Consider the following 12,502-nt stretch of genomic DNA (forward strand, 5'->3'; position numbering starts at 1 on the left):
GTGAGAAAAAAAGAAATCAACATGGCACTATACGGGTAAATTCCCAGGCAGATGAATTTTAGAAGAAATACATATAGGAGTCACAGAAATGGAAATTGATTCTTTACAATGTATTCATGCTTTTACTGCTAATGAATATGGGTTTTTTTGAGGTAATAAAAATCTAAAATTAGATTGTGGTGATGGTTGCACAACTCTGAATATTCTAAGAACATTGAATTGCACACTTTAAGGGACTGAATTTTATGGTGCATGACATATATCTCAATAAAGCTTTTTTTAAAAATGTTTTTATATCTCTGTGTATGTCTTAGGAGTCTTTAAGTATCTCAATTTAAATGCCAAGGATTTAGAGACTAAAAAATCTACACAGGAAGATGATTAGGAATATAATCCTTAAATTCTGAAAAATATTTACATTAAAATTTTGGTTTTATATTTATTATCTGTCTTATCAAAAGTCAGTTACTCAACATCATTGGGCTTCTGTTTTCTCAAATGATATGAGAATAACAACATTACTGGTTAAGGAGGAGGGATTCAGACAGGATTGTTGTTCAAGTGATATATTGTGGGAATGCCCTCAGGCCAAGGGGAGTGAAGGCAGTAGAATAGGAGAAGGAAAAGAAATTAGTGAGAATGCAGTCTCAGCTGGAGAGTAGCATTTATCTGTTGCCCTAAGAAGTCAGTCAGTCACTGACCAAAATTTGAAAGAGACAGCATGAGAAGGTGCAGTCGTCTAGTCTTGCGGCTATCAGCCTTTCAGTGGTCATCACTCATTGCTACTGGGAATAGACACACTTGCCAGTGAAGGGAGTCTGTGATGGGCACCAGCTGCATCTACTACTCACTCCTCCCCCATGGTATTGTAGGAATGATGCAAGGTAATGCATAATATACATTGACTGCAAGGGTCTGCACAATACCTGGAACATAAGAAAAACGATATACATAGTAGCTATTCGTCTAGGGCATATAATATCTAATAACTAAACAATGAAATAAACTAATTACATATATTGTATAATAACACCCAGCAAGAAAATCTTACTGCACATGTTGCCTCCTCATCAAATGTAAATATGTGACTTATTGAGTGTCCTTCATGATGAGGTTGTAAAGGAGTAACTTTCAGCGGGCTTGTCCAACCTGAAAACACAAAACAAGTGAATGGGACTTTGCTTAAAAACACAATAAAAGTTCTTTTTCAACAGAAATATTTACTGTTAGAAGCTAGACTGTGTGATTGTAATTCATTTTTTAATGGATTATTTAATAACTTTTCTGGATCTTTTAGCTGTGAGAACAGAATAGCTCTGGAATTTCTATGTGAGCCTAATTATAGTAGTGCAGAATCACTTGTTATTTCTTACTTATTATTGGAAGATACCTATTTGGTACTATACATCGATGTATGTGCACACAGACATGTTGGGGATGGTGGTGACACAAGGTGAGTCTGGTTATTACACAGATAATTCATGTAATGATAGATTAGAAGTCCTAAAAAACTAACAGATATAAAAAGCAGCCTTCAAAAATATTTGGTACACTGTAATTGGAAGCTTTTATATAAAGATGAAAAACAGGGCTCTTGGTTTTGAGGTGTCCATAAGCAAACAGAAAGCACAAACATATAAGTAGATAATTTCAATATGGTGTGGCAAGACAGCAATAGCTGAGCTCAGAGTACTGTGGGGGTGCATAGGAAGGATACCTAAGAATACCTAGTCCAACCAGGTTGTCGGGGCTTAGGGACATCTCCCCAAAGATAACACCTGATCTAATCTTGACAATTAAGTAGAACTTGGATGAAAACGGAGAAGTAGAGGAAGGGTAGTTGTTCCAGGAAGGGAAACAGTATGTCCAATGGTAGTCCTGCTCTACGAGAGCCTATTAATGTATATAGAAATTAAAAAATGTTAGGTATAGCACATTGTAAAATGGTAGATAGGAAATGGTAGAAGATAAGCAAAAGAAATAGTCCAAGGTCAGGGCATGAAAACCTCGGACTCAACCTGCAGATGAATTTCCCTTGAAAGGTTTTAATAAGAGAGATTGATTACTTTGGTTTGGGCAGGTGACTAGCATAGGTGAAGAACTGCAGTGCCTCTGGTAGTTTCCATAGAGATCATTTCTCTTATCCCATGGGGGCTTCTGACTTGGTCTTCTACCTCACAGCTTTGTTCCATGAATTAATCCAACTTGGCAAAATGTAAATTTAAAAGTTAAAATATGAGATCAGGATGGACAGCACAGAGATGTTGAAGCAAGAGAGAGATGCATTGTGAGAGGTGCTTAGGGAAGGATAGGAGCTCCGCGGTCATTTGTGGGTGCCACTCTGGTGGAGCTCTATCACAGATGCCACCTATCTAATATTATATATTGTATATATAAACATTATATATGATCTTATATACTTACAAGTATATACATTGTATATTACATATAATATATACTTACAAGTATATACATTATGTATATATGTATATATTTACTTGCTTGGGTTCCAGAGTGACCTTCATGAGTTATTTGACCCATCTGAGTCTCATTTTCCTCACCTTTAATGACTATTGCCAGAGTTATAAAAACTATAATTAATGAATACAAAGAAATAAGCAAACTATGGCATGTAGTTTAAGTGCTCAACATGTTTACTAATTAACGATTGGTGGTTGTAATATCATTAGTATTTTTAGTACTAATGCAGTAATACTATTTTCACGATGATGATAATGATGATGATTGATGATAATTCAGTCAATATTTGACTGAGAAACTCGGGACAGAATCTGCAATGGGGATTTGCAAAGGAGAAATACAGAACAAGTGGATGCTGGATAGTCTGTGGGTTTAGAAGGGCCAGTTAGAGAGCAGAGTATCAGCGGACCTCAGTGCACCATTGTCGACTTTGAAGCTTAAGGCAATCATGTGTAGGATAAGGGTAGCCTCTAGGAGCACACAGAGTCCCCTGGCTGACAGTGTATGAGGAAATAAACAGTTTAGACGGAAGAAACTGGATTCTGCAACAATCTGAATGTGCTTGGAAGTTGATTTTTCCCCAGACCCTCTAGATAAGAATCAAGATAACACCTTGATTTTGGCTTTATTTATTTATTTATTTGAGACAGAGTCTCACTCTGTTGCCCAGGCTGGAGTGCAGTGGCATGATCTCTGCTCACTGCAACCTCCACCTCCTGGGTTCAAACAATTCTCCCACCTTAGCTTTCTGAGTAGCTGGGATTACAGGCACATGCCACCATGGCCAGATCATTTTTGTATTTTTAGTAGAGACGGGGTTTCACCATGTTGGCCAGGCTGGTCTTGAACTCCTGACCTCAGATAATCCGCCTGCCTCGGCTTCCCAAAGTGCTGGGATTACAGGCATGAGCCACGGCTTTGTCTGGCCAATTTTGGCATTATTATTATCATAGATTCTAAACAGAAGACCCAGATGACATTCCCCAGACTTCTGATCCACCAAACTGTGATTGATGGGCTTCACTGTAAACTTTCCAGTTTGTGTCAATTTATTACAGCAGCAAGAGAAAACTAATACAGACACAGAGGTGAGAGGCCAAAGCAAAGGGAGGAAAGGAATGCTGAATCCCATGGTCATTTCGGTTTTAAGAACCATGAGGATGATTCTGCCTGTGACACAGCTGGACAAAGGAAACTCTCTAGAAGTCTGTTGTGCCAAGAGCAACAGGATGGCATTTTGTGGTATCTATCTTATTTGGAGCCATTCAAACAACTGTTTTGAAAAAGCAGGAAATTAGGAGAATAATAAAACTTGAATTCTAACGTTAAGACAGATTAGAAGGACTCAGGACAATGAAGTACACCTCAGAGTCATCAAATTTAAGTCTAAGTATGAGGATATCCTTTCCTCCACTCTGTTTCAGTATCTACTATTTGAAAAGCAAACAATTCTAAAACCTAATGGCTTAAGTCAACCACTTATTCTCTCCCGGAATTCAGAAGATAGTTGGGGGTGGTTCTTTCACGTGGTGTCAGTTTCAATAGCTGCAAAGGTTCAAAAATGGCCTCACCCACATGACTGGCAAGTTGGTATTGACCATTAACTGGGAGTTTAGGTGGGCATACTAGCAAGTGTCTTGTATTTGTTTCTGTGAGCATAGGTTGGTCTTTCACAGGATAGTGACTGAGATCCCAGAGAAGACTCTGAAGAGGACTAATCCCAATGTGCAAGTGCTTATCAAGACTCCATTTGCACAATACTTACTAACTTATAATTGGCCCAAGCCAGTCAAATGTCCAGGCCCAATGTCAACATGGGAAATAAACAGAGTTTATTGGCAAGAGTGGCAGGCACATGCAGGAACAGGGGGAATTGCTGAGGATCACTTTTGGACGAGCTACCATTCATCTCTTCTTCATAACTCACCATCCCACTTCATCACTATCATACCAAAAAGCAAATGTCAAGTCTTCTGTTAAGGAAAGCACTATAGTATTTTCCTTACTTCTTAGGAATTTAAAATGTTTAAAACCATGACCATAGTTTTATTGTGAGAAGGATTTATGTGTAACCTATAAAATGATATGAGTTTGAGGGCATCTGCCATGAACCCTATTTTCCCATAGGCCCTGTTATTTTTATTGTAAAATATCATAATATTGTGCTTTTAAGGAATGCAAAAACTATTATAGGTGAAAAATTCAAGAACCATTCTATGTATTTTGTCTTCTTCTTCATGTATTTTCTACCATCTACTGGTTATATATAGGTTTTCATAACACCTAAAATGCCCTTTGTTAATGGTCTTACTTGAGTTATCTTTCTTAATATAGCTAAAGTAGATCATGTTTGTTGATTTTTAAAAGGACAACTTTAGGTTTAGTTGTTTGTACATGTTGTTTTTCTATTCTGTATTTTATTTATATGCACCAAATATCAGAGATTCAAAATACATGAAATAAACATTGACAGAATTGAAGAGAAAACTAGGCAGTGCTACAATAATTATTGGATACTTTAATATCCACTTTCAATAACAGAATGATCAGACAAAGATTGAAAAGGAAATCGAGAACTTGAACAACACTATAAAACAATTTGACCTAACAGAACAATTCACCCAACAACAGCAGGATATGCATTTTTCTCAAGCACACATGGGACATTCTCTAGAATAGAATATATTTTAGAGCACAGAACACTTCTTTATAAATTTAAAAGGTTAAAATGATATAGTGTCTTTTCCAGTCGAAATGAAATGAAACTAAAAATCAACAAAAGAAGGGAAACTGGAAAATTAACAGATATATAGAAATGAAACATGATGCCAAGAAACAAAGGATCAAATAAGAAATCATAAAGGAAATGGGAAATTATCTTGAGAAAAACGATTTTTGTTTTTTTTTAGACAGAGTCTCGCTCTGTCGCCCAGGCTGGAGTGCAGTGGCATGATCTCAGCTCACTGCAAGCTCCGCCTCCCAGGTTCACACCATTCTCCTGCCTCAGCCTCTTGAGTAGCTGGGAATACTGGCGCTCACCACCACGCCTGGCTAATTTTTTGTATTTTTAGTAGAGATGGGGTTTCACCATATTAGCCAGGATGGTTTCGATCTCCTGACCTCGTGATCCACCCGCCTTGGCCTCCCAAAGTGCTGGGCTTACTGGTGTAAGCCACCACGCTCAGCCGAAAAATGAAAATTTAAGCAACAAAATGTGTAGGGAGTGACCTTAGCAAGATGGCAGAGTAGGAAACTCTGAACTTCCTCTCCCCAATTAACAAACTGATTCGGCAACAATTCATGAACAAGTTGCCTTTGTGAGAAATACAGAAACTAACTGAAAGGCTCTTGCACCTTGACAGAATGCAAAACAGACGCACTGAAGCTGATATGGAGATTTGAGTCACCCTCTTGCAGATTCCCTGCCCCTGGTGCAGTACCAGACAATCAGGAAGAGATTTCTTAGCTCCCATATTCACTCAGGGTGTTCTCCCCTCGATTGGTTCCCATGTTTAGCACCCCAACTTTTCCAAGGGGGCTCCCCAGAGGACTGGCTTCTGTCTTGCCAGTCCTGGAGCCCTGAGGGGTCCGGTACAATCTAATGATCCAAGAATGAACAGAGATTGCATTCTGTACTGGTGGATAGCACAAACTCCCCCATATGCTCAGCACAGAGTAAGCAGATTTTAAATAATCCTCGCTCTCAGCCCCTAGAAAAAGTTGATTCACTCATGTGTTCAGCACCCCAACTTCTTGGTAGTTGCCTAAAGAACTAGGATTTATCTTACCAGTCCTGGAACTCTGATAAATTCAACATAGTTTAACCCCCTGGGGGGGAAGACGGAGAATGCAGCCTGGGCTTGCAGATGCCACAGATCTAGATCTAGAGATAGTCATCATAGATCCAAGAGTCGATTCAGGACCCCAGCTTCTCTGGGGCTGCCCCAAAAAACAGTATCTGTCTTACCAATCATGAAACTCTGATGAATCTGGCACAGTCTAGTTGCCCATGGGATAATGGAAATGGGAGTTTGGGCTAGTAGACACCATAGTTCACCCCCTCCTCAGCATAGAGCAAGTGAACAAAAATCCCATCTCTCAGATTCCCTTGGGAAGGAAAACAGTTGGCAGAGGTTCCCAAATCTCTGGCCAGGCTGAAGGGTGAAGGTCTTCTCATTTTCAAAACCAGGTCATGAAGCATGGAATAAGTGCCTATTTTGTCTAATGTGTGAACACCTCCACAGAGAGTCAAGGAAAATGAAGAATCAGGCAAAGATCCTCCAAACAAAGGAAGAAGATAGATTTTCAGAAACCAATCCTAATAAAATGGAGTTAAATAATGTACCCGACAGAAAACTGTCACAAAATAATGTTCACCAAGGTCAAGAGAATCATAAATGCAGGAAGAGATAGACAGCAATACAATAATAGTAGGATATTTTAGTATCTCACTTTTAATAATGAATACAACATCCAGACAGGAGATCGATAAAGACATAGAGTACTTGAATAAAACATAGGCCAAATAGACCTAATACACACAGAAATTTTGGACATATCTACAACATGGGTGAACCTGAAGGACATTATGGTAAGTGAAATAAGCCAATCACAAAGGACAAGTAATACATGATTTCACTTAAGTGAGGAAACTTAAGTAGTCAAAATCATAGATAACAGAAGATAACAGAAGATACAATGGTTGTTGCCAGGAGTTCATAATCCCTGGCAGGGAGGGAAATAGGGGGTTGTTTAATGGGTAAAGAGTTTCAGTTTTGCAAGATGAAGTGAATCTCAGAGATGGATGGTGGTGCTATTTGCACAGTATGAATATACTACTTAATACTAATTAACTATAAAGATGGTTGTGGTGAATGTCTGTATCACCCCAAATTCGTGTGTTGAAGCTTAACTCCCAATGTGATGTTATTTGCAGGTGAAGCCTTCGGGAGGTAATTAGCTTTAGATGAGGCAAAGAAGGTAAGACCTCCATGATGGCATTAGTGTTAAGTAGAGGAAGTGAGACTAGAGCACTCTTTGAGGATGCAGGGAGAAAGAAGCCTTCTATAAACTAGAAAGAAGGTCTTCACCAGCAATCAAATATACCGATTCCTTGTTTCTTGACTTCCTAGCCTCTAGAACTATGAGAAAAAATATCTGTTGTTTCAGCCACCCAGTCTTTAGTATTTTGTCATGCAATGTGACTCAATACAATGGTTTAAAAAAATAAAGACATACAAAGTGGTATCAATATTGATATCAGGAGGCCAAAGTGGAGGACAATCAAGGAAGTGACAATAGATAAGCTCTATTTCTTCTGTGATAACAAAGACTGGATCATCTGCTGCAATGAGAGGCAGAGTTCTATAAAGGATTTGAATATAATTAGAGTAAGTTTAGAAGAGTTAATTGGTAGATGATAAAAAGAGGCAACTGGATCAAGAAAGGAAGTGCTGAACTCAGTAAAAGGTCTACACAAGTTTGGAATGGGGCAAGAAGAAATCAGCAATATCATATTTTATGATCTTTCTTTGATATTTGTGAAAGTCCACTGAAGAGCATACCAGTGTGTGATGAAATTAATTCTGAAATGTCCATCTTTATGAGAATGTATTAGAAATAATGTGTTTTTAGGTTTAAAACCTGAAAGTACTTATCATTTACAATTAATGATTGTTTCCAGGATGTACAAAGTCATTGAAAGCCTAGGACAAATTATATTGAACTCTGTCCCCAAATTGCAGGTATTACTTTTTGAAACTCTTAATAGCTAATAATAATAGCTACTATTAATGAAATGTTTTATCAGGTTTCAGGGATTCTGCTAAGCACTTTACAAGTGTTAATTCATTTGATTCTTACAAATGTATAAAAGAGGTACTATTATTCCTAATTTATGTATGAAGAAACTGAAAATTTTGGACTTCTTACAATCTGACATTAATTCTTTATTTTAGGTATTTTTACATGTATTACATAAAATGGCCCTTACTACTATCTTATGAAGTTTTACTCTTAGGTGAGTTTTACAAGTGAGGCTACACAGGCATAAAGAGAATAGTGACTAGCCCTGGGTTGTACAGCAACTTAGTTTTTTGCCAGAGTTCAAGGCCAGATAGTCTGAGTATAAAGCCCGTTCTCTGAATTCCTCTGTTTCATTGATTCAGGTAGTGAAATACATGGGACAGATGAGCTCTACACTTGGTTCTGACTTGGTGGTGCAAAGTCTGTTAACACCATTTTAGCCCTATGTTAGCTTTGCTAAATCATTTCTTCAACCTATCATTTCTTGGAATAATGTTTAAAAGTCTTCTTCCTATAGCATCTGGCCCTTTCCTTTTCACAAGCTAAAAAATGTTGATCTTTTTACATTCCTGTCTGCCAGACAGCTTTTATACAGGAAATAGCACCTATGGCTTTCTTTTGGAGGTGTTTCTTATCATTTAGAAGAACTCCATTTACAGGAGTTCTTACAGAGAAACCACATGGTGCAGATATCAGTAAGGAGTCATCAATCCTGCCTCCATGGCTGTGGAGCTATTTATGCAGTTTGCTTCATTTCAGCTTCTGTTCTTATTGGAACCAAAAAGTTTATGTTCAAGTACTTAAATTTTTCCTATTTTATTTCAATCCTTAAAACTAACTCTTTCATAATCATCAGTGAATTAATTCTTTCAAAGTAGAGAGACAGATAAGGAGAATTCTATAAAATTATCAAAGTGATACATAAATTCCCCTGTGGTAAAACAAGCTTATCCATATATCTAGAATAAATAATGTTATATAATTTGTGTGAATCACTTAATGAATGTTCTTTTCTTAAAGAACAAATTTTCTTTTACAAATAAGTTTATAACGTTTATCATTCCTTTTTTATAATCTGTAATTTAAAAATAAAACCTTTTTCACATCATTGTCATTTTGTAAATTTAACTGCCTAAATATTGAATCTTACGTCCATACTCTCTTCCCTCAAGTATTTAAAAAATATAAAGTTCATGTCACTTCATTTACCTCCAAGTCTTGCTCTGATAGAAATGTCCCGTACTTCCCTGGAATTCCATTTCCTGTTCTGTTGCAGTTCTTCTGATAGAATTTTTTGCCTTTTTATTGTTGTTTGAAATCCTGTGTCTGGTCTGGGAACTCGATGTTGAGGTTTCACATCACTAAAATCCACTAGGGTTGGTATGGGTCTGCCAATGCCAGGATTTAAATCAGCATCACCACCAGCACTCATAAACCCTGAACAGGAATCACCTAAGGTCACATCATCCCGAAGTGGAAATAATGGATAATGTGGCCCATATGGTGGGGGACAAGGATAATGTAAATAATAGTCTGGCAAAACTGAAGGGGGATAAGGGTGAAATTTAAGAAAAGCAGGGTTGCATTTCTTTTCAAATCTGCCATAGTTATGTCTGTTCTCAAGACCTCTCACAAAAGGCATGTTCATTTTTCTTAAGCAATCACAATAGTGTGGGTAATCTATATTCTCAACAGTTCCTGAAAGGATGGACCTTTTAGAGATACTTATCTTTCCAGGTGTGTCCTGAATCTCTACATCCATGGCCTTTCTCTTTAGAAGTTTTGATAACTATAAAGTATTTCTGATAATTCCTTTAACTATACAAACTATTTCCAATAACTCAAGATCGGTGTTAAACTAGTATAAAATTGACGCAGCTTTCTAAATGTTTGCAGATAATTTTGTTTTTCTTTTTAAGGTAAATATTTTCCTCCACCAAAGGAAGAATAGGGCAATGAAGGAACAGGACAGAAGGAGAAAAAAGCAGAGCCCTTGTTGCTCGGCAACGGCTAGAACTCTTAACACATTGAACCATTTATTATGTACATCATAATTTAATTCTTAAGAAAAACAAAAATAGCCTTGGTACTAATATTTACATGATACTTTTCTCCCTGGTGCTCAGGAAAGCTGTGTTCATTTACTTATTTTAAAATTTTCCATAAGTTGGTATTTATGGGTATAAAATATATTTAAGGAGGGTAAATAAAGCAGTTAATTCAGTGACAATATATTTCCCAAAAGTATGTATGTGACTACAATTAAGTATAGATATAACACTTGCTATCTAAATAAATGTAAATATAAATGCACTGCAAAATACAAACATTACTAAAGTTAAATTGGTATATCTAATTTTCTTTTTTTGAGATGGAGTCTCGCTCCCAGGCTGGACTGCAGTGGCGCGATCTCGGCTCACTGCAAGCTCCGCCTCCTGGGTTGATGCCATTATCCTATCTCAGCCTCCTGAGCAGCTGGGACTACAGGCGCCTACCACCACACCTGGCTAATTTTTTGTATTTTTAGTAGAGACTGGTTTCACCATGTTAGCCAGGATGGTCTTGATCTCCTGACCTTGTGATCTGCCCACCTCAGCCTCCCAAAGTGCTGGGATTACATGCGTGAGCCACCGTGCCGAGCCCCAGTATATCTAATTTTTAAGAAAAACAGAAAATTATAAAGAAAGTACAGGTACATATTTACATGCCCTAAATTATCTTTACTTTCCTTAAATTTACCATAGTGTCCAGAGTAAGAACAGTAAGAGTTTTAAATTCATTTTAGGAAACCACAATGGGTGTCAGTTAACTGTCTACACACACAATATCATTTAAATCACTAATATATTGGTTCACTTAAAAGCTCTTTTATCTGGATAATTTCATCTTGCATGAACTACTGTAAGAGGAAATCCAAATATTAGAATTTGGGGTAAAAGTTCACATCATCCTTACTGCAGCAAAAATGTTAGAACAGGCAAGATTCTAGCTTTGAAGAGTCAGGCACATAATCATTAATCAGGCCAACTGTCAAGGGTGATATGCTTGGTATAATCAGAATGCCTATGCCCCACTGAAAGTCTTCACAATTTTGAGATATATTATTAAACAAGTGAGGAGATTAAATTAGGTGGTTAGGCTGTCAGTCTTAAATCCCTCATCCAGATCATAGTATATCAAGTGACAGTTTTTAGCCCACCCATGATCACTCATTTCTTCATATCAAAAGTGATAGCTCATTTGTAATTAGGCATTCTATGTTTAGTTGCTCAAACTTCATTCTTCAGTGTATTAGCACCAACTGCTTTATTTCTATCACAGCTCTGCTCCCATTAAGTAAATCCTTCCAGCAGCAGAAAAGTAGAGGCATGAGTCTCTTTCAATTTCTCTAAAACAAGTTCTGGCTATAAATGGCCTCTTAGGCTGTGTATGGGAAAAAAATAATCCTCATAACTTTGTACTTAGAATGAATCCTTTACAAGAGACAGATTAACAAGAGAAAAACAGAAGTTCATTACTATATTTCATTTATATATGAGGAACACCCAGAGAATGAGTAGTTCTCAAAGAAGCACCTTTGAATTCCAGCTTGTATAGCATCTTCAACAAAGACTAGGAAATTTTTAGAGATGTGACAAAGGAAAACGACTCTGAGTCTCTATAGGCAGTAACTTGGGCTAAGCAAACAAATAGCAGACAAAAGATGGTTAAAAAAAAAGCTAATATTAATTCCTCTGGTATCATTTCAAGGCTAATGAGGGTCTGAAGCTGTCTTCAGTGGTTAACCTTTGTTCTCTCTGGTAAAGGAGCAGAGCAGGATACCTCTTTGTCTTTCTAAATCTATGTCTTGCTTCTACCTAAAAAGAGCGAAGGTGGACATCTCTCCTGCATCCGCTGGTTCTTGTCTTCAGGGCAGCAATCCTTCATATTTGAGAAGGTATATTCTGGTCTCCCACACAGGATAGGTGGTTTTGTATGTTTTGCTGAATTTAGGTGATACTGTAAGATGATTTTCCAGTCTATTTTAGAAAGTAAACTTCATCTATGGTTGTTTCCTCTGTCCTTCCATCAAACTTCTTTCTGAGGCTGAAGGCCTTACTTACCTTTAATTCGCACTGTGTATTGCATTTATCTCCCAATTAAGTTCCACACATCCATAAAATACTAGTTGCTGACATTACTAGATCAAAGCAATCCACTGAGGGCTCTACACGTC

The 12,502-nt window shown here is 37.4% G+C and overlaps 1 protein-coding gene across 1 annotated transcript in view; it reads right to left on the bottom strand.

Moving 5' to 3' along the window:
• LOC105515695 (chromosome unknown open reading frame, human C7orf72) overlaps positions 1-10,048 on the bottom strand; it is a 50,161-nt gene extending 40,113 nt beyond the window's left edge. The window contains exons 1-2 of the mRNA XM_011947562.1: positions 9,496-10,048; positions 1,052-1,149 (exon numbers count right to left, since the gene is read on the bottom strand). Of these exons, the coding sequence (XP_011802952.1) occupies positions 1,052-1,149; positions 9,496-10,048 (651 nt within the window). The remainder of the gene's footprint in view (positions 1-1,051; positions 1,150-9,495) is intronic.
• Between the last annotated feature and the right edge of the window lie 2,454 nt (positions 10,049-12,502).

Source organism: Colobus angolensis, unplaced genomic scaffold, assembly GCF_000951035.1.
Source record: "Colobus angolensis palliatus isolate OR3802 unplaced genomic scaffold, Cang.pa_1.0 Scaffold268, whole genome shotgun sequence".
Lineage (NCBI taxonomy): Eukaryota > Metazoa > Chordata > Mammalia > Primates > Cercopithecidae > Colobus > Colobus angolensis.